General features: G+C 41.8%; 1 protein-coding gene and 1 long non-coding RNA gene across 3 annotated transcripts in view; both read left to right on the plus strand.

Moving 5' to 3' along the window:
- Positions 1–1,370: 1,370 nt before the first annotated feature.
- WWOX (WW domain containing oxidoreductase) overlaps positions 1,371–22,752 on the plus strand; it is a 966,762-nt gene continuing 945,380 nt past the window's right edge. Inside the window, exons 1-4 of one of the 2 annotated variants that reach the window (XM_037816376.1) lie at positions 1,371–1,890; positions 8,787–8,851; positions 9,698–9,755; positions 13,946–14,124. In XM_037816376.1, the coding sequence (XP_037672304.1) occupies positions 1,784–1,890; positions 8,787–8,851; positions 9,698–9,755; positions 13,946–14,124 (409 nt within the window). In that variant the 5' untranslated portion in view covers positions 1,371–1,783. The remainder of the gene's footprint in view (positions 1,891–8,786; positions 8,852–9,697; positions 9,756–13,945; positions 14,125–22,752) is intronic. The other variant, XM_037816377.1, reaches the window with a different exon arrangement.
- On the plus strand, positions 16,808–21,009 carry LOC119518939. Its single transcript, XR_005213896.1, has 2 exons — positions 16,808–17,331; positions 17,544–21,009. It is a non-coding gene; the product is annotated as an uncharacterized LOC119518939 (long non-coding RNA).

A 22,752-nucleotide genomic window follows, 5' to 3' on the forward strand; every position in this document is an offset into this window, starting at 1 on the left:
TAAGGCAACACCTAGTTGAAGATAGGCTTCAGATTTTTGATATGTGCAGCCAGTACTCCAAGCAGACTCCAGAGAGTCTGCTTTGTTTTTAAATAGGTTGATTCATAAAGGACCATTCTTTTTCTTATTCACTTCATTCATTGAATAAACATGTAAATCCAGACATTTTACTAAATGCCAGGGATAGAAAGAAGCATAAATGTGGTGCTCAGTTGGTTTTGTCAGGAGCATACAGATAAATGAATAATTATAATACAGTAACAGGGTCTCCATTGCCTCAAATACCTGGTTCTGTGCTTTCTAGATGTACATCTTTGTATGGTTAACTAACCTTTCTGAGTTGTGCCTACCTAACAGAGTTGTTGGGAACCTGAAAGAGACAGTCTATGAATTGCTGGTCTGGGACGTGAACTTAAGCACTTGATAAATGTTAGCTATTATTATTATTATTATTGATTTAAATTTTTTTATTGTGATAATATATACACAGCACAAAGTATTCCATTTTAACCACTGTCATGTGTACAATTCAGTGACATTACATTTATAATATTGTGCCACCATCACCATCATCCATTGCTAAACCTTTTTCATCACCCCAAACAGGTACCCAGTTAGCAATTCAACATGATTTTTTTTAATTAGAGAAGTTGTAAGTTAATAGAAAAATCATGAATAAAATAGCGTTCCCATTTCCCACCTTCTTATTAACACCTTCCATTAGTGTGGTAGATTTGGTACAATTCATGAAAGAACACTTTTATAATTGTACTATCACCATGATTTTTAATGGCTGACTGATTGCCTGTCGTTTATTTAACTAATCCCCTATTGATGAAAATTTAGGTAGTTTTCAATTTCAGGTGGTTATAAAAAGCTTTGTGGAGGACAACTTTGTACCAACAGCTCAATGCCCTTGTAGGAGAGGAGCTACAAGGCCAAAGGACAGGTGTTTTTGTTGTTGTTTTTTTTTTTTTGTTTGTTTTCTATTTTGAAATAAATTCAAAGTTATAGGAACAGTTGCAAAAACAATACTGACCCCATACACAGAATTCCATCATACTCTGACCCCCTCCCCCGATAGCCCAATCCACCAACTTTAACATGCTATTAGCTATTATTATTGATAGAATCACGCTGGGGGTGGAGAAAAAAAACCAAAACAAAAAAACAAAAAAAAACTTCTCTAAGTTTGGGTATTCAGGTAAACAGGAATTTGGATTTTTAATGTTCTCCAGATGATTTACATGCATAAGAAAGTTTGTGCATCAAAGAAGGTGAAGCCCAGGAAACTACCATTGTTATCCTTCTTTTCTGCTTCACTTTCTAGCCCGGTGGGTCCTGGACTACATGTCCCAGGATGCGCGATAGCTGAAGCCCCTGCGGGATTGGCCAGAACAACGCGGAAGTGATTATGGGTCGCCCAGCAACGGGTGGAGTCCTGGCCCGTGAATGGATGCACACGTCCCTTCCCGGAGGCGGGGTGATTGACGAAGCTCAGCTCCATCTCCAGAGCATTCTCCGGTTGTTACTTCCAATCCAACTACAGGGCGACCTCCTTTGCGCTTTCACCGCCCCACTCTTTAGACCCCGCCCCTTTTACGCTGGTAGCTGCGAAATAGCGGAGACTGGATTCCAGCTCTGGGCGGCGCAGTGCGCAGGCGCGAGCGGTTGGGCCCTGACGCGCGCGGCGCTCGGTTGAAGCGGGAGAGAGTTCCCGGACGCGGAGACCCGGCTGCGGGCGACTCAGCTAGTGGGTGAACGTGCACCTCCTCTCCCTGCCATGGCAGCTCTGCGCTACGCGGGCCTGGACGACACGGACAGTGAGGACGAGCTGCCGCCAGGCTGGGAAGAGAGAACCACCAAGGACGGCTGGGTTTACTATGCCAAGTAAGGGGGCTGCAGGGGGGCCACCGGGCCTGGGGTCGCACCTGGAACCCTGACGGCCTCACGTACCCGGAATCTCCGCTGTCCCTCAACTCCACCTGCGCGGAGAGGGGGCGCGCAGATCTGCCGGGGCGCGGGCCTCGTGCACCTGCTTGTCTAGGGCGCTGGGAAGTGGAAGTGACGGCGAAAGAGCCTGGGACCAAGGCCCCGAGGGACCTGAGGAGGGTCTGGGGCCCTGGGCCAAGCGAGGGTCGCTCGGCAGCGTCCAGGCGCGCCCTCTGCTATTCAGGAGACAGCACTGCACTTTGCAATGCTTCTGAAAATAATAATACAGAAAATAAAACAACATACCGATGCCCACGTCCCTTCTCGGGGGTCTGGGAGAGGGCCCTAGGATCATGTTTTTTTTTTTTTTGTTTGTTTGTTTAACAGTTTCCTAGATAGTTTCGCTGTCATTTTCTGGGAAAATCTTGGAAACACTAGCAGCGCCCTCGGAGTGTGGGCTTATCACTTATAAACGTGAGTGATTGAAAGAATGCTCAGTCTCAGTTTCTTCATCTGTAAAATGGGTCTGTGTGAGGGTTAGCCCAGGCACTGTGCCCAAGGCAATTAGCAGAGGGTCTAATAAGTACTCAGTTAAAGCTAGTAAAAAAAAAAAAAAAAAAAAAGAAACTAATGAAGGCTCAATAACTTAACCTTTTCTGCTGGCTCTGCAGCCACGACAGCAGCTTCTGGGCCTGATATTAAACTTACTTCTCCAAGGAAACCTACCAAAGTAGACTTCCCAACTTGGGGAACCTGTAGTTTTTTAAGCCTTCCAGGTGAAATGGATTATCACCCTCCTTTGAAAAGCAGATACAGATAAATGATTTTTCAACTCTTAGAAAGCTTTTGTAAAAATACCTTTTCCTGGGCATCATTCCCAGAAATTCTGATTTAATTGGTTTCAGATGGGCCCCCCACTTGTTGTAAAATCACCTTAGATGATTCTAATTTACCCAAGGTTGTGACCCACTGCTATCTTTGGTGGCCTGCTAGAAAGAAAAAAAAGACCTCGGTGGCTTCATCCATTCAGAACACTTTGAGATCTTGGGATGTGGCAGGCTTGTTGCTGGGCAGTGGTTATACCAAGATAAGACCCAGTTGTCATCCTTAAGAAGTGCCCCATCCTATAGGGCAGAGTGACGTGTGGTAAAGTTGTCCCTGTATAGCGGGTGTAGGAGCAGCAGCTGACTTCGCATGAAGTCGGGGCAGAGGGGCAGGTTAGGCCAGTCACCTGGGAGAGTTGACCCCTGAGCCATGCCTTCCTGCACAAGTGGGGGCAGGAGGGCAGCACAGGTGGAGGGAGTGGTGAGAGCAGAGCCCCCAGGGCATGGCCCAGGACCTCTGAGCTTTGTGGTGCTGGGATGTGGAGATCTGGGGCAGGGGAGGAGGGAACCGGTTTGCAGAGGCCTTTCTGTACCTTGCTGAGGAGTCAGGGCTCTGCCCTTGGGATCCAGGGTGGAGCCAGGGAGTGACACCGGGTGTGTGCCTTTAGAAAGGTGACTTCTGACTCGGGAGAATCGTAGGGAACATTTTCGTAGCAGGCAGCTACTAGCCTATTGCAGGGGTCTAGGCAAGCCCCCTAACCGGACACTTACTGTTTCCTCTGCTTTGAGATCTTTGCACAAAGGGTTTGTTTCCATCCTTCAGAGCTGAGTTTAAATCCCACTGCCCCAGGATTCCTTCCCTGACTGTGCCCCACCCCCTGTACCCTCCACCCTGTCATTTTGATTCCTGCTTCATGGTAGTTACTTAACATATCCTGTACTTACCTGATTAGTACACCTTCTTGTTTGCTCTCTGTCCCGCAGATTGTAAACTTCATTAGGGCAGATTCTTATTCTTACTCACCTCTATCTTAGTGCTTAGCACTTGGGTGATATAAGATAAATATTCATGTAATGAGCGAATTAATTCCTTTAGTGTAGGTTTGCTGTGGGCCTACTTGGGCAAGGGGCACGCTAGGCCTGGGAATTACAAGAATACACAGACCTTCTTGGCTTCTTGTGCCCTCCTCTGCCTCCTGCTTTTGGCAGGGCCTGTCCTCGTTCTGGCCAGTAACCCTAGAGGCTCCCCGGCCTCCCTTCAGGTTTGCCCTGGAGCCCAACGTTGGGCGTTAGGGCGTGGGGCTCCTTGCTGCTCATTCATTGCTGCCTGGTCCCCTCTGTGCTTTACATTATGTTACATTATATATTCCTCTCTGCTTCCTTCCTAGGCAGCATCTAGCATCTGGCTTGGAGTTCTTCTTTCCTAAGGAAGATCTCGGGGAGCTTCTGGGGATCCTGTGGCCTGGGAACTCAGTGACACATACATGGTCACCAAAAGGGATCCCCTGCTACTCCCCAATTCAACCAGTTTCTTAGGTCTCAGGCTGGCCTCCCTGGCCCTGCTGTTCACACTGACGGGCATGGCTGGCTTCTAGCAGGAGAGTACGTCTCTCTAGACCCTCTCTCTGGCCTGCCAGACCCTCTGTTGACCCGGGGCTGAAGGATACCTTTGATCCATCCTAACCCTGGATTCCCAATAGGGTCCCCTTGATCTCTCCTGACCTGGGAGCATCTCTTCTGTTCCCTTGTCACTCTGGAAGGGTCACTTGTCCTTGTCTTGGGAAACTGGGCTGGTGGGTTATCGGGAAGACTATTCTTTTAATGACGTCTTCCTCCCACAGCAGCAGGGCCAAGCCCCAGGCCAGCCTTAGTGGACAGAAGCTGTAGCTCCCATCCAGAATCTGGGTTTTTATGGAAACCTCCTTGTACAACCTTACCCTTTTCCTGTTGTGTGGGTTCTTTTGACCCCCATTTGCTTTCCCATGTGCCCCCGGTGCCCAGTGGGCCTCGAAGGTGCACTCACATTGCCTGGTTCCAAAGCCTCTCAGGGCCGGGACCTCTGGGAGAGGCAGTTGACTCCTGCTTGGTGTCTGGGGTCTTGCAGACTGAGGGGGCTCTGCAGGGCCTTCCCGTCCTCTGAGGGCAGACCTGCCACTGCAGAGAGTTGGTGGGCCCTTTCTCCCCTCCCCGGCAGCGATCCGAGCAGTCCCCCTGGGGGAGGCGGGATGGGGGTTTGAGGTCTCAGTGCTGGGGCTGCCAGCTGCCATCAACAGGGTCTTCTCCCCTTTTTTTCTGAAGCCCAGGCCTCCTGGTGGCCAGAGGGGCAGCTGGCCTTGCCTGGTGGGGGACGTGCCCTCGCTCTCAAGGTCAACCTGAAGACACTATGCTTTCTTTATTTTTAATTTTGATACCTTCGAAGAGCATACTTGAAAGTGATGTCATGCAATATAATACAAATTTAACTTTGATCCTTTGGTTTAAATTAAGATCACTATTTTCTCTTTAAATTACAAAAAACTTACTGAAAGGAAAGAAAGAGATTAAGGAAGGCCTCAAAGGTTGGTAAGATAACACTGTGGAGGCATATGTTGTAATTTTCTCTTCATTAAAACATTTTAGGTTATAATGAAAAAGAAAACCTCTTAATTTTTTGCATATAAGTATTTATTTTAAAAATAATTTGTATGAAAGGCACAGTTCTCAGTTCTTCACGCATGTCTTTATAAACCTAAGAAGTGGGTATTGTTTTTATTGCCATTTTAGCGATGAGGAAACTGAGGCACAGGGCGGTGAAAAGCCTTCTCTAAGGGCAGCTCGCTAGTAAGTGGGAGATCCAGAAACCACTGGCAGCTGGGTTCCAGACTCAACTCCCCAAGGACGTGCTGTGCGTCAGAGCCGCGGTTCATCCCTGGGGCCACTGTGCTCCGAAGGGGGCGGTTGGCAGTGTCGGGTGGAGGGAGGGTGCTGCTGGCCTCCGGCGGTCAAGGCCAAGGTGCTGCCACACACCCTGCACGCAAGGGCAACCCCTCAGGTGGGAGCCCTGGTGTAAGGCGTTTTCCCTCAAAGTCAAGAACATGGGGAATATGAGATGATAACCGTTTTTTTTTTAGTGTCTTTCAGAATAGGAACAAAAAATGTTCTGGGTGAATTTCCTAGGTGCTTTGAAGAGCATTCCTTCACTCCACATATTTATGTTTGAGGGGCTGCTGTGGGTGAGGCACTGGGTGGGGTTGGAGGATGGCGCTCACGTGGCCTGGGGATGGTCCTCAGCGCGGTGGCACCGCTGTGGAGTCCCCCAGGGCCCCTCCCAGGGACCGTGTGCAGATCCTTTGGGACAGATATTTTGGGAGCTGGGCTCCAAGCTTGTTTGATGGCTGCTTGTAGGATGGAAACTACTTTTCATTTCAGGCAAAGGGAAGTGTAATTACATCCCTCAGCCTCCCTGAAGAAGCTTGAGGAGCGGCCAAGAAAGGAGCGAGGATGCTTTGTGTTGTCCCCGTGTTTGGTTTGTTGCTCCTCCCTGTGTGCAAGGAGAACCAGGAGTTGGGTATTATGTTCCTGTTGTGCAGACGGGGGAGCAGGTTATCCTTACTGGAGTCTGAGCTCCATTTGGTGCAAGTGGGAGTTGGTCTTTGCTCCCTGTAGTTGAACAATGGTTTGATCCTTCACCAAGCACAGTCGAAGGTGTTGTGTCTCAGCCTTCCCAGTAGCCCAGGGTGGGTGTGGGCCGAGGTGACCGGTTGGCGGAATGGGGCAAGCTCGGGGAGCTCATGCCTTTCACCCGAGTCCCCGCACCCTTACCTGTGTGGAAGAGGCTGGCTGCTGAGAGTTTGCAAATATCGACCGGAAACCAACAGGTTTTTGCTTGCAAACTTACAAAATTTTACAGGAAATTCATGCTCTCTTCGTTTATTCTTTTTAAAATAATTGCTAGAGAAAGAATATTCAGATTTTTATCATCTAGATGTAACTGATTAAATATTATTTTCTATTTTGGCACGGAATCCATCCTCCCCTTTGCCACTTGCCTGTTTCCCTGATTAAGTAATTTCATGTTTTCCTTGATACCTTATGACCTGGTTTTGCTAGGCTGTTACTTGCCCACTGTTTTAATTTTGACTTTGTGTGTTCTTCTGAGATTAAATGTTAAGTTTGGCATAAAAATCAGATGAGTTTGCCTACTTGATTTATTAAGGAACTAGCCAGCACTTGAGGGCTCTTTCCATTTCAGGCACTGCCCGCAAACAGCCCCTGAGATTGGTACTGGATATTTCCATTTTGTATCTGAGGAAATTGAGGCCTGGAAGTTGAGTAACTTGACCAATCTGCATAGGTAGATAACCCCTGAGGTTACCTTACTATCTTCTTAATTCCCTCTCAGGAGCAATTAGGAATCAGTGCTTTGTGGAATACTTTCAGGTTATACCTGTAGAGATAATAAGCATTTTAGGAGGATTAACATTATAGCTACATCACATCTAATACTAGCATGATAAAAATAGACTGAATCTTGTCAGTCTATCCTGGAATAAAACTAAAACAAATAGGAAACAAAAACAACTCCCAGATGTTTGCAGTGATTCGGTGAGCTGCCTGCAGTTTACCCCACACCTGTGCTTTTGTTTATTACAGTTCTTGATTCCTTCTGTCTTTCCAGTCATTCCCATCGGTCCTGGGCAGACCTGGGCCTCAGTGCACCTGGGCCTCAGTGCACATTTGGCTGCCATCCCCTGTAGGGGATCTGGGGTCTCCCTCCCTGGTGGTTGACTTTGTTGAGGGGTCAGGATTGGGGATAACTTAAGTGACCCGCTTGTCCATGTTGGGGGGTGGAGAGGGGGTTCCCAGGTCAACTGGGGTAGGCAGATGCAAGCTGAGAATTGAGTGGGTCTAGGGGTTCCCGGCTCCTGCCCAGGGAGGCTTCTGACTCGCAGGACGCTGGCCCCATCTGCACCCTTCCCCTAGGCTGCCTCTTGATCCTGCCCTCCCTCCCTGCTCCCTGCACTGTCGGCCTCACCCCCGTGAGGGCAGTGGCCTTCCTGCCTGCTCCTGGCTCCCACGAGGCCATGTGCGTCTATCTCTCATTGTGTGTGGTGCACCATTTTGTGATTGATTGTATGTCTCTGCCCCACTAGGCTGTGAACTCATCCATTTATTCATTCATTTGTTCATTTAAGCATATTTCTTGAGCACCTGTCATTTGCTAGGCACAGTTCCAGCCCTCCAGGCTGCAATAGTGATTGAGACAGAAATCCCCACCTCCATGGGATCAGTGGAGGAGGCCAACAATAAGCAAGCAGACAAATGAATATCATTTCAGGTAGTGATAGGGCTATAAAAATATCTTCTACGGAAACAGGGCAAGGAGGGGGGGTGAAGCTGGGGTTGGGTGAGGGTGGGCTGGACTGCTCTAGCTAGGGGATAAGAGAGGCCTTCCCTACGGAGGAGCCAGTCTGGGGAAGATCTGGGGGGAGTGTCCTGGGTGGAGGGAGCAGCAGGTGCAAAGGCCCTGAGGCATGAGGGAGCCAGGTAGGGTTGAGGTCAGGTAGAAGGCAGCACAGCTGGGGTGGTAGGGGCAGGCCCAGGCAGGCAGCGAGGGCCGTGGGGTGGCACAGGCCCTGTGGAGTGAGGGGTCAAGGTGTGGGGGGAGGTAGGGGAAAAGAAACAACCCTGACCCCCAGCATAAAGGCCTGTGATCCAATTTCATTTTGCTGCCTAGAAAGATCACCAAGTGCTTTTTCCCCTCTTCTCTCTTCTGCAGCTCCCCTCCGCCCTCCCCCCTCCCCCCAGCTAGCTTATAAAGGCAGGCTTTCAGGAGATTTCCACAGGAGCACTTCTCCTTACAACCCAGAGAATTTGACCTGATGTAAAGAGTAAAATTTATGTTCTAAATATCTCTTTCCAAATGTCTGGCTTTGCTACTTTTGAGAGATAGTATTATCTGGAAGGGAGAAAAAAATTAATACAGTTGATTATTTTTTGAAGTGTAACTCTAACTTATTGTGCTGTGATTTTTTTTTTTTCTTTTAATAGTCACACTGAGGAGAAGACTCAATGGGAACATCCGAAAACTGGAAAAAGAAAACGAGTAGCAGGAGGTTTGTAGTTTTTGCTATCATAAAAGTAAAGAATCTGGTATTTAAAGCGTTAATTTGATAGGAAAATTTCACAGGCGGAGAGGTGACAGATCTCTCTGGTAGAGGAACTTATAGGATTTGGCAGGAGATGATGTGATATTGGGATGGGGTGAAGATGATTTTTTTACTGATCTTAAAAAATGTCTTAAAATAATGGGAGCCTTTGACTCCTAGTATATTAGGTTTTCCTGTAGTCTGCTTGTAAAATTGTTCTTGGTTCACATCATGGAATTAAATCTATCCATGTTTTATGGAAAAACATAAATCTCGGTGACTTCTAGGTGCTTTTATTCCTGAGAAAGTGGGAGATGCACAGAATAGAAGTATCAGAAGGTCCCTGTCCTCAAGAGGTTTTGTGTCTAGTTGGAGAGACAAGATGTAGGCATGAAAAAATGAAACTATGTAAGACACATCGCAAGTAAGCGTCTGAACGGTGTGTTGGGTGCTTGCTGATGTATAGAGATGTTCCATGAGTTCACTCAGGGAGAATTCAAATGGATTGGAGCATCCAGGAGGGTTCACGGTGGAAGCAGGAGCCAGATGGCACTTTGAAGAATGATTGAGAATGAAATAGGGTTTTCTTTCAAAGCAAGAGGCAAAAACGTATAGTTCAATTGGGGTAACGGGCCGTGTGCAACTGCCACGATCGGAACTGCTTACCTAAACATGTGGGGGAGACATCCGTTGGTCTGTCAGCACAGGCTTAGGGGGCAGTACTGGAAAGGCCTGGGCCTCTGCCCTCTGGCCTGGGGCGGGTTCTCTTGACCCCTGCCATACTTTGACCTGCCAATCTCTCCTGCGTTTCAGATTTGCCATACGGATGGGAACAAGAAACCGATGAGAACGGGCAAGTGTTTTTTGTCGAGTAAGTGTCTACAAAGGAATTATTGTGGTCATTTTGCTTTTTAAGAGAAATTATTTATTATAAAATTAATAACATGTTGCCTGTAGAAAAATTGGGAAAATAAAAATTATGAAGTTTATAACCTTAATCTTATCAACAGGAGTAACTATTCTTAACAATTTTTGATTTATTCTTCCAGCCTGTTTTCTATATACATGCTTTCTTTAATTAAAAAAAAAAAAGAATCTGCTGGGTGAATGGTTTAGTAACCTGCTTTTTCCACATAATGTATTGTGAGCATTTTCTTTTATCCTTCTATATATTTTCAAGAACATCATGTTTCAAGGGTGTAGGGTCTTTTGTACAGATATACTATAGCTTATAAGATTGCCTCTTGGGCACTGATATTGTTAAACTCTATTATTGGGCATTATAATTATAAATACTGTTTTACCTCGTCTGTAAAACCTTTTCACTTCTCTGAGTCTATCCTTAAAATAACTTCCAGTAATATGCAAAAACAATAGTTAATACTTGTCTGGCATATAGCATGAGCCAGGCATAATTCTAATAACCTCGTGTCTACAGTGTTAGCTCATTCAATCTCCTCAGTGACCCTGGAGGGTAGTGCTGTCACCATCCCTGGTTTGCCACGGGTGATGTAGGCCGAGCCGGTGAGTGACTTATTAAGGATCCACGGTGAGCGAGTGTCAGCCGGGATTTGAACTGGCAGCTGCTGCAAGTCTGCATTCGTGGCTACTGTAGTTTTTTTTTTTTTTTTTTTTAAATTCAGTTTTATTGAAATACATTCGCACACCATACAATCATCCATGGTATACAATCCACTGTCCACAGTATGATAACATAGTTATGCGTTCATCACCACCATCTATCTCTGAACATTTTCCTTACATCAGAAAGAATCAGAACAAGAATAAAAAATAAAAGTGAAAAAAGAACACCCAAATCATCCCCCCATCCCACCCCATTTGTCCTTTAGTTTTTATCCTCATTTTTCTACTCATCCATACACTAGATAAAGGGGGTATGATCCACAAGGTCTTCACAATCACACTGTCACCCCTTGTAATCTACATTATTATATAATTGTCTTCAGGAGTCCAGACTGCTGGGTTGGAGTTTGGTAGTTTCAGGTATTTACTTCTAGCTATTCCAGTACATTAAAACCTAAGAGGTGTTATCTATATAGTGCATAAGAATGTCCACCAGAGTGACCTCTCGACTCCATTTGAAATCTCTCAGCCACTGAAACTATTTCGTCTCATTTTTCATCCCCCTTTTGGTCAAGAAGATACTCTCAGTCCCACGATGCCGGGTCCACATTCATCCCCGGGAGTCATATTCTGCATTGCCAGGGAGATTTACAACCCTGGGAGTCGGGTCCCACGTAGCGGGGAGGGCAGCAAGTTCACCTATCGAGATGGCTCAGTTAGAGAGAGAGAGGGCCACATTTGAGCAACAGAGAGGTACTTGGGGAGACTCTTAGGCACAACTACATGCAAGTTTAGGCTCTCCTTTGCAGTAACGAGCTTCATAAGGGCAAGTCCCATGATCGAGGGCTCAGCACATCAAACCGCCAGTCCCAATGTTTGTGACAACATCAACACCAGTGACTACTGTAGTTTAAAGGGGAATGAATGTTTCATGGCTGTCAACATTTCAAATTAGAAGTTTTCTTGTTTAATGGGATTAGGGTTTGTTGGCCAATAGAAGTTAGTTTAATAGGAAATTATTGTTTTTAAAAGGTACGTATGTAACAAACATTTTTTTTCTATTTTGACTTAAAAACATCCTTGCTAAGCCTTTGATGTAGTGGCTAGGCCTTTGTTTTGAATGTATCGGCTACTTAGATTGCAGTGTGGTTTTTCTTCCCCGTTTCATACCTATTATGTAGCATCTCTGATTTCCAGTTCCAGTTTCTTTAAAGTTGAGCAAAAAACCTTTTCAAAGAATCTGAGTGTTGAATCTAGATTTTAATCATATTTTTCTAGTGTTTTACTATACCTGGTTAAACCCCAACCTTTTTTTAGCTATGTGTCCTAGAGACTTCCCAAAGCATTCAAGTTAGTTTTCTTAGATACAGTGACACTTTATTTTCACCTTGCATGTTACCAGTCCGCATAATAACTATTACTTAAATAATTAGTTACAGTAATGAGTTCAAAGGGCACAGGTGGTTTTGGAACCCGCCTGGTGAAGTCTTAGTGTGTAGCCAGTATTGGAATCAGAAGGACCAAAGCTGGCTGAGTGGAGTCTTAGTGCCATGGGCAGCCCCAGGGAGAGAAGACTGTCTGGCAGGTCAGATATGGGGGCCTTTGTTGTTTCCTGTTGGTTTGTAAGAAGTATTCTTCTCCTTGATTTTTAAAAAGTTTTTGTTTTCTTAAATTAAGGATATCAACCCATGGGTTACATGTTTCAAATGTTTTTTTCTGAGCTTTTGTTTTAATTTTGCTGGTTTTTATTTTAAATCAAGTATGGAATAGAATTTCTTAATTTTTATGTCATCAAATGGGTAAATTTTTTCCTTGGTAGCCTCTGCCTTTGTGTGCTTGGAAAGATGTTCACCTGCGATGGATGTTATTTGTCATTGATGTAGAGCAGTAGTTCCCACATTGTGGTTTCTGGACCAGCAGCTTCAGCATCACCTGGGAACTTATTAGAAATGCATATCCTCAGTCCTCTCACCCCTCAGTCTCGAATCAGGAACTGTGGGTGTGCAGCCCAGCAATCTGTGCTTTAACAAGCTCTCCAGGGGATTCTGATGCATGCTGGTTTGAGAACCACTGGTCTGCTCTAGAGCAGGGGTTGTCAGACTTTTTCCACAAAGGGTTAGATAGTAAATGTTTCAGGCTTTGTGGGCCCTAAGGTCTCTGCTGCAGTTACTCAGCTCTGCCATTGTAGCACAAAAGCAGCTACGGACAATATGTAAATGAATTAGTGAGGCTGTGTTCCCGTGAAACTGTTTATAGAAACAGGTTGGTGGGCCAAATTTGGCCCACTGGCCATAGTTTGCCAACCCCTGGTCTAGACGAAAGTAACAAACAAGGGCTTTGGAGTCAAGCTGAACTGGGTTGAGTCCTAGTTCCCCCTGCTAGTCACCACCTAACCTCTCAGTCTGTTACAGTGGTGTGCTGTGAAGTTTAACAACCAGCTCTCTAGGGGATAAACCCGATTTGTTTCCATGGTGTAACTTTCTCCACCATGGCCAATTTCAAGCTACCACTGTGAAATCACAGTGTAGTTGGGGAAGACAGGCACATTCAACTCTAGCAGGCCAGTGTGAGCCAGTTCTAACACACCACTGCCCTGTCATCTGAATATAAGATTGGAGTCCTAATGCTTATCTAACAGGATATTAAAATAATTAAAATGAAGATGATTCTTGGGTCTTAGTATTTATTGGGTGGTATGTATAGATTACAAACTTAATAATAGTTTTATAAACACATATCTGTATATATTGTGAACATTTTAAATCACAAAATTTCACGTGCTGTTATTTCTGGAGGGTTCTTAATAGTTTTAAAGATATTTTGAGGTCCATTAATTAAAAATCACAAAAGTACATTTAAAATGTGAAAAGTCTATTACATAAGGTAACCTGTTAATCCATATGTAGCAGTGTATTTTAATATCATTTCTACAAGATTTTGATCAATTCCAAATCAAAATTAGGATACTCATAGGAGGTATTAATAAGCCTTAAAAGGAAAATCATTAGAGTTTTAGTAGTTGGCAATTTTATATTTTCTATTAAAGATTTTCAGTATTTTGACTGTTCTACTTCTCTACCAATCTTCTTAGGGCCTTGCACCAGACTGATTTAATTGAAGATCTGCTGAAACGAGTGCCTGACAGAGCTTAAACCACATTTACATGAATAACAGAAAAAACAAAGTTTTCTCAAGAAGGCTTTTATGAGATCTAAGGATACAAGGCAATAGCTATTATATGTTACAGTGTATTTTGCAGGCAATTCTAAAGAAAAGGATTCGATGACTATTTTTCCAGGCAGGAATGTAATCCTTCTGGAAGCTGGAGTAAATGGGCCGCAGTTCTTTTCAGTGTTAAGAATAAGCCTTTTGGTATATGAAAAAAAACTATCAGATTATCTTATCTTATATTTATCAATGCCTGTGTTCACTGCTGTGGGTTAGTGTAAAATACTTTGTGTCTCCTTTTCTTTGCAGTCATATAAATAAAAGAACCACATATTTGGACCCTAGGCTGGCATTTACTGTGGATGATAATCCAACAAAGCCAACCACCAGACAGAAATATGATGGCAGCACCACCGCCATGGAGATACTCCAGGGCCGAGATTTCACTGGCAAAGTGGTCATAGTGACTGGAGCTAATTCCGGAATAGGTAGGCTGTTCCTTGTTACTTACAATTCTTTTCTTTTGTTTTTGTGACTACTATAATGAGATCTACTGATATCTAACTGTAATGAAATGCTGTCTAGTGATTCTCTAATTTAAAAATATTTTTATAGCCCTTTTCAGCTATTGCTTTATTAAAATCATGAGCTCTTTGTAAATCCCAGTGTTATCATAGAAAGCTAGGGAGGAGCTGACCTTGAATTCTCTGAAAGCTGAATACTCAGCAAAAGACTGTGGCTATTTTGGTATTCAAGGATTAGAGACAACAGGCTCAGTCTAAGGGTTTTTGACCTGGTCTGTGTGGTGTACAGATGTATTCCAATTACTTGGGTTATTCAAACCAATGAAAAAATTGATTGGTAACGGGATATGGGGAACAGCAGTGTAGCATGACTTTGGAACAAAGGGTACTGCAGGTTTCGATTGGTCACTAAGAATATCATTTTCCTTTGGGAAAAGGATCTTATTTCTTTATAAAATTGGAGAATTAGTCCTTGCCTTACCCTCTAAATTAACCCTCTGAAATGCCAGTGTTTAACCACAGTGACCGTCATGGGGTAGGTAGCTTGGGCAGGGTTTCCTTCCTTCTGCAGATTCCCCAAAACATCATGGACTGTTAAAGAGAGGCAAAGCAGGTGCTGAAAGCATCTCTCCATGTGATTTTATTTTTAGTTTGTTTTGGTCCATTTACATCAATATCTAAATCAGTAAGCAGCAACTGCTTTAAATTAGGATATGCATCTTCAGATTACTGTACATATATACATATAAAAGGAATTACTTTGAGCTGTTTTCTGTCATGCTTTCTGTCCTGCACCTTTCATGGCCGCCGTGATGCACTCCTTGGCCGTCTTGCATAAGCTTTTGTCTCCTTAACCCTTGGCGGATCTCCTTTACGCTCTTTTCTCTTTCTTAATTTTGAATGACCCCTTCTTCAACCTTCTGGAAACATTCCCTAACATCATTAGGACAAGTACAGGGGGCAAGAATACATTTTTAAAGGATCGGTTATTGTAATATCACAGGGTCTAAAATCAAGCAAGTTATGATCCCAGAGCAGAACTTTTGACCACATTTGTCTATTAGGATAAAGAATTAAATGGAATTTTTCAAAAACCTAAAGGGAATTTATTTGAAATCACTTTCAAACCTCATCCTGGGATCAGAATATAGTCAGTTAGAGCTTTTGAACTTCATTGGGATAAATTCTGTGTCTTCATCATTGATGTTAAAATTAATAACACTGTATTAAAAATAATTGTTGGATCCTCAGTCATCTAAGAAACAATATATTATGTTGATTGTATCTGTTACTGTAGACTAATGTTTTTAAAATGTCTTAAGTAAAATATCTTTTTTTTAGTACTTAGTTAAACAAAAAATTAACTAAAAGATCTCATTCCCTTAATCTTCTGGCCAGACTTTTTTTCTTTAATTAGTAAGATAGGTGACTAGTGATTATTTTCTGCATAAGTATTCAAACTTTGCTCTGTCTGGCATTAGAGAGCATGAATATGGCTAATGCTCTTTCAAGATTTGTAACACCAGGCTTATGACATTGTAATCCAGGAATAATGGAGTTGGTTCAGAATATAAAAAGAACTACATCTAGTTGGATATGTGTCATGATAGAAAGAAAAGGAGATTCTAAAGCATTGCAGTGTAAATGTGTTGTTGATCAGAATGGACCTCGAACTTCTTTGAGTAAAGCCCTAGACCTTTGTGTTTCTTCACAACTCCCACTTGCTCTCAAAGCCTTTTCCTCCCTGATGTCCACAATTCATTTTACGGACACTGTAAGTCAGTGTCTCTGGTCCAGTTGGATGTTGTGGCAAATCTTAAAGCTCAGGATAGAAGGGATGTTGTGGAAGGTCTTGGGGAGACCTGTTCTTCCTATTCCGACACCTGCAGCTATAACCCAAACTCCAACGTTCTCTCAGAAATTGTCTTTAGCACCACCATCTCACCCCATTTCCCCTCTCCACTCTTGAGAAGCACACGTCTAAGGGAGTGCTGAAGATTTTAATTCTGGAAATAATACCACGCTGAAAACTTCAGGCAATCAAATAGTTGCAAATAACTTCCACTCTGCAGCAGTGGTATCAGGCATAAAGAAAAAAAGCTGAAGATAGGCACATGGCTTTTCGTCACAACCAAGTTAGCTTTTATATCCTGCGTGGCTGCCTTAGAAAGTGTCCTTACCCAAGTAGCCTGTGGCTTCTAGATAAACTCCTGAACTATGAAGCATGGCAATTTATAAATTGCTATCACACTTTATTTCTGCGCATTTCAAATGAAATAGATGAATGTGGAGTGAATCGGGCATCTTCATTTCTAGGACTTCTGGGCATTCGGGAGTCATCTATCAGAACTTTAATGGGGTGGGATCTTCTTTCCTTTTGCCACTCAAGGGAGCCTGTTTTCTATCTATAAACCATTAAATCTTTAGCCTAGTGAATTTCTGTTCTCTTTGAAGCAATTCGAAGGACTGAAACAAAGCATATCAGTATTTATTTTGTTAGTGGTGACTCTACAACTAAAAAAAAGTAGATATGTAACTTGCTTCATAGAAGATTGATTTGCAAATCTGATATTTCCTGTGTGTGTGTGTTTTTGTTTTTTTTTTTTTTTTCCTTCTCTATAAGGCATTGCTTTGTTGGAATCATCATTGGTGAGGATCTCTCCTTGTAGAAGGGGATAATTGGATGTCTCCAACTTGATGGACTTTCGGGTTGTACTAGAGCATTGTCTCCTTTGAGTTGGTCCTTAAGTAGATTTTGTCTTGCTGCCCCCCCCCCCCAACTGAGCTGTATTTTGAATCTTAATTAAACTCAGAAAGTTAAGGGTGATCCTGGAAGACAGAAGAAAGCTTCTGAGAAAATGTCGGAGTAAAACACTAGGGGTTTGTGAAATCTTTGTTTTCACAGTTAAGATTTGTAGCCCGATGTTACCATTGACTGGATTCCACTGTCTAGATCAGGGGCCCTTTGGCTAAATCTGACCCACCTCCTGATTTTGTGAATAAGATTTTGTTGAAGGACAGCCATGCTCATTTGTTTCCGTATTGTCTATAGCTGTTTTTGTGTTACCAGCAACTTGAGTAGTTGCCCTGCAAAGCCTAAACTATTTACTATCTGTCCCTTTACAGAAAAAGTTTGCCAACACCTGGACTAGATGATTAACCCTTTTCAAAGTAAGATTGTCCCGATATTTTCTAAATTGGCCATGTACTCCTAAGTGGATGCCCTGGGGCCATGTTAGGATTGCCGCAACATGTCATATGTAACTGTTGGGGGTCATCCCTTGCCCCAACTCTGTTCCTCCTTATTTTAGAGGGCTATGAGGATTAGGAGGTTGACTCCTCAGAAACTAACACTCTTCTCTCCTTGACCTTTGTTTAACCAGCTTTCTGAACCCGAAGAACTTTATAATTGAAAGCTGTAGCTTGTGGACCTCTCTCTCTGTGGAGATCAGCATCTCAGTATCCAGGGGGAAGCCATCTCTTCACCCAAAGCTTCTACTAGAGACCAAGCGGCCCGGACCCCGCAGTGCAGACTGCTAAGCAGTAGAGTCCAGGGAGGATTCGTTTCCGTTTGTGTTCACCTAGCGCTCAGCAGGGAGGGGCCGGCGGTTTACCGCTCTCTGGTGTTAGCAGCTGGATGGCTCTGATTTGGTAAAAACAAATGGAAATGGCTTTGACATGGTGACTGTTAAATAGAGAGCTTACTTTGAAGGCTCAAGGGATGGAATTTTTAGGTGGAGGAATTTTCCACAACAGAAAATCCCCTAGGTTCTTTTCTAGACTCCACCAGTCATTCTAGCTATAAAATGTTATGATATGTTGTCTTCTAGACTCCTCAGGCTGAAGTTGGCTCGTCAAAGGCAGGATTCTCACATGGGTTCTAATGAGGGGTTACGGTGAATGGTGCCTAAATGTGGGACAGCACCACCCCTTTTCATTGTCCTCTGTCAGTGGGGGCATTTGTTGGAACTCATGCAGATGGTTGCAGTGAGCAAGAGAGATTTATTATTGTCATTTTTAAGAAATGGAATCCAGATTTTGTGAAACAGTCTCATACATTTAAAAACTATTAACAAGTATGAGCAAATTAGATATTTTTAGTCTAATATTCAGTGGTAATGGTGATAAAACTTTCTTAACTTCCAGTCTTAAACCAGCTAGTGGTTAAAATTAGATTTTTAAGTCCCTTTCAGAGTTGAGTCAGGATGAAAAGTTCCTTTCACCTTTTGAAACATCATGATGCTGGGCATGTAACAAACGTTGTGACTTTAAATCTAGAATACCTGGCCCGGTTTTGATTTTTAAGCCAGAGGACCCATTACCAAGAACAAAATTGCTTTTTCTCCTGAACACATACAGCTGGCCACCTTGGTATGTACCAGTAAAATGTATTTCAGGAATGACCTTCAATTTTCTGTCAATATTTATATTATATAATCACCTCCCTAAGGTTTATTACAAGGATTCATATATATATATATATATATATATATATATATATATATATATATATAAATTTTGAGATATGAAAAGTACATTCTCAAGCTATCAGAGTCATCCCTAAATTTGTTCTCCTTGAAACAAAAATGAAAGTGTCATATTCCCATGCAGGGAATCCCCCAAATGTTACTAAAGTATAATGTTAAAACTACTTGTTTTTTAAAACTTGGGGTCTTGTTCCTGAAATCATGTGTTGAAATTACAGTTAAGGATAGTTGCCATTTTATTTTACCCTACAAAAACATCACCATGGTCAATTCAGATCTTGTATAAATTTGAAATTGTACCAGTTCTACAGTAATATAAGAAAATGACTTTTTCCTTCATGTAGAAAAGTATATCATTCTTAAGATTTTAAATCCATGCTTCCCAGTTATGAAATACACTACCTTCCTGTAAAGGAAAACATACTCATGTGGGATCACTACACTTGGGGTCCTGGAATGCCTGATTACCATTTCCTCTCTGATTGCTGACAAGACTTACACTAGTGGGATCTTGGAGCTCCTTTTTAAGAACCTGGTGCTCATTAAGTAGAGGAAAAAATTCTAAAAATAATCTAACCTTTTGGGAACTTCAACTCCCATTTTAATTAAAAACATTTGTGACACCTTCACTCTTATTCTAAAATATACCATATATTGTAGGTACAGTGATTTTGAAACTATTTTGTTCTGAGAAACTTTAGATTTTAATGACAATATTGGAAAAACTCCTGGAATGACATTACATTAAAATTGAGAATTAGTACTTTAGGAATTAAACAACCATTTTATATTTAAATATTCATGGACAGCGAACATCTGTTGCATTGCATGATCAAAATATGAGATTTCAGATATCTTAAGAGACCAATTTGAAACATTGTAATGAGCCTCATATCATAAATCGGCAAACCCAGTGAAAAACTATTAAAATATATATATATATATATACATGTATAAACTTGATTAGATCTCAACTGAAACTTTTGTCACTTGAGGTCACCAGTTGAATTTCTTACACGGATATAAGTTTAGGTTTTAGTCTGCCCTGTTTTAGTGCCAGCGTAACAAATGAGGGCCATACAGGCTATTGTTCAATGACAAAATGGTTCAAACTCATGATTTAAAATAATGTTTAAAAATATGGTTTCTACCCTAGTCAAGAACTTGTAGTGTTACGTAAGACTTGAAAATTTGAAAATTATTTTATGTAACACCCTATTAAACTAATTTGATCTTTTGCTTTTACATGATAGAGTGATAGAGTTAGAATCTTAATGAAAGTGTCCTATGTATTTTCTGTAAATTATCCTAAAAGCAGTGAAATGTCTCCATACATTTATGTATTTTCTCCACTAGAGGGCTCTGTTGCCCTTTGATATAATTGAACAAAGAGGTGGCTTTGCAATATAGTGTTCTTCTTAGCCAGTCTTGCTTTCGTATTTGTTAAATTATGACTTACTTTTCTAATGCATCTTTTAGGTCTTATGCTTTTCAGTGATAGGATTCGAACTGAAGACTGTTGCTGGTGTAATGTTCATTTCCTTTTCTTTTTTTTCCCTCTTTCTTTTTGTTTTGTTTACATAAAATGCCAAGGATGAAGAGATCCATTTAATGAAAAGGTCCATTGTATTCAGGGATCAGTCTGCTCTGCCAAATTACACAAGAGCATGTGTTTTCATGACGTTATTGGTTTTGAGTGTGGTGTCCTATCAATAATGTAATTTTTTTCTTCCTAAGTGGAAATTGTAATATTTAAATATTAATGCCTGTTTAAGGTTTATTTAGAAACGCCTTTGTGACCTTCTATGTTTTCATGAGAACATACTCTCTCCCTTGCCTCCTGCTACCCTAGCCTTTCCCAGTGTTATATAGTTTATTGTAAGTAGATTGTTTATTAATGATATATTCTTCTAGGAGAAAATGTGTTCTTTTGGTCTCCCTGTACGTTTCTTAAATAAGAGTGACCCTCTTAAACCAAACACTGAATATGAAGCAGATAGCTGGTACTCTACATGTACAAAGTCTTTTAAAGGAGGGTTAATTTTAATTTTGGCTCTGTAACTAAAGTTTGAGGCAACCCATTAATTGAGGGCTTTAGCTCTCAAACAGAAATTTGGCTCAGAAAAGAAAACATTTTTAGCTTTATAAAATTGCTTATTTTCAAATTTTAAAAGGGGGCAAAATGAATATGCTACAGTATATACTTTGTTTATATGATGCTTTTTCTTTTTTTGAAAATGAGTCTGAAAACATGGTGAATATACTTGTAACATTGCAAAAATATTCTATCAAAGTGACAATGCTCTGGTCAGTTTGTATACAGATGTGGCCATTGTTTATCAAATAAATTGTTAAAACCAGATCAGTATTCTTGGAATTATTACAGATTTTATGGTAAAAGATGCTGACTGCTGAAACCCCTTAACCATTGATTATTTAGTCTGGTACAGCCTGCATCCTTTCTCTTCCTTTCTGCAGCATATATGCATGTGGTGTTTTGATTTGAGTCTCAAACTTTTCCAAAATAATGTTCGGGTAAATAGGAGGGTCTTCTTGTAAAGATCTCTCAAATTAAGGCTCTGGTAGATTGATCAAAAAGCATATTTCAAAGGCTAGAGTTACTTTATCTAAATTTATCATCTCCCTTTGGCTTAATAAATAACATTACATTTTATGAAATGTCAGTCTTCATCTACACAAACCTAAGTAAATTAGGTAAATAGAAAGTGTTTTCATATTTAATGAGTTGTGTGACATGGTGTGAGTCTAATTGTTTCAAGTCTTTGAGTTATTTACCACGCTGCGCTCCTTGTTTTTTTTGATCCTTCATGTATAGAAGCCATATTCAGATAGTGTTGTCTCTGAAAGCAAATTAACGGTTCTCTAGATGGAGTGCAAGAGAGGGAGCAGGGGAGAGATAAAATGCATGTGTGTGCACACACATGTGTGTGTGATGAGGGGGATGAAGCTCAGTGTGAAGCTCAGTGTCTTTTTCTCCCGAGATGGGGAGTGACTAGTTTCTTTTCATGTGAACAGATTCTCTCATATAAAGAGGGACAAAGTTAGAATCAAAGAAATTTCTTGTATAGTTTTACAGAAACTGAAGTTAAGAACTAATAATTATTTTCATTTTCACCCTTACTTTGAAAATGTGCTTAATTCTTCCAGATGAGTAGATTTTGATCATTATAATATTGTCCAGTATTGATAGCCCTTTAGAATTGACGAAGATTCTGTACACGACGTCTTCTTCAGTTCTCACCATGGTGCTTATGGCAGTCTGGAAATGGTATTGAACAAACACACTGAGAGGTGCGGTAACTTGCCTGGGATCACACAGCTCTTGAGCAGTAGTTGCCTGCAGAACTGGAACGGAGGATTTCTGATCCCATGCCTGGAACTCTCTCCACTGTACTTGCTGCCTTCCTGTTCTAAGCAGCTTACTCAGTCTCTTCGACCCTAGTCTGAATGATTTGCATGCATTTTCATTTAATTTAGGCAATTACTTTCAAAATTATTTTTCTTTTTATAAAACATGTATTCCTTATGGACAATTTAGAAAATGCAGTTAAGTAAAAGAAGAAAATAATCATCCCCCATTCTCACCCGTCAGAAGTACACTGTTAATAGTGAGCATATATAATTCTAAGCATTTTTTCCCCCTTATTTTACCGGGACTTGTGATCATCTTTCCCTACAGTTAAATATTCTGTAACTTCTTAAATGGTTGCATAGTATTCCATTATGTGGTTTTCCCAGTGTGGCACATTTGGGTAGATTCTAACTTTTTAATAGCTGTGAATTGGAGATGAAGATTTTGTAATGAACTCTTTGTACCCATCTGTGACTAGTCTATGGCTGTATTTTCTGTAAGTGGAATTGCTGAATCAAGGAATTTGCTGCCTAACTTTAATATCTTGTCTTTTGTCAAATTGCCACTCCTGGAAGTTTCCACCAATTTGAAGGCCCATTTGCCCTGCATTCTTGCCAACCTTGAGAATTAGCATTTTTAAAAAGTCTCTTAAATTTGCGTGTCTCTGATAATTAGACACAGCCCTTTATATGTTTGGCCATTTGTGTTTATTCTTTTATGAATTGCCTTTTC

The sequence above is a fragment of the Choloepus didactylus genome, chromosome 22, assembly GCF_015220235.1.
Source record: "Choloepus didactylus isolate mChoDid1 chromosome 22, mChoDid1.pri, whole genome shotgun sequence".
In the NCBI taxonomy this organism is placed as follows: domain Eukaryota; kingdom Metazoa; phylum Chordata; class Mammalia; order Pilosa; family Megalonychidae; genus Choloepus; species Choloepus didactylus.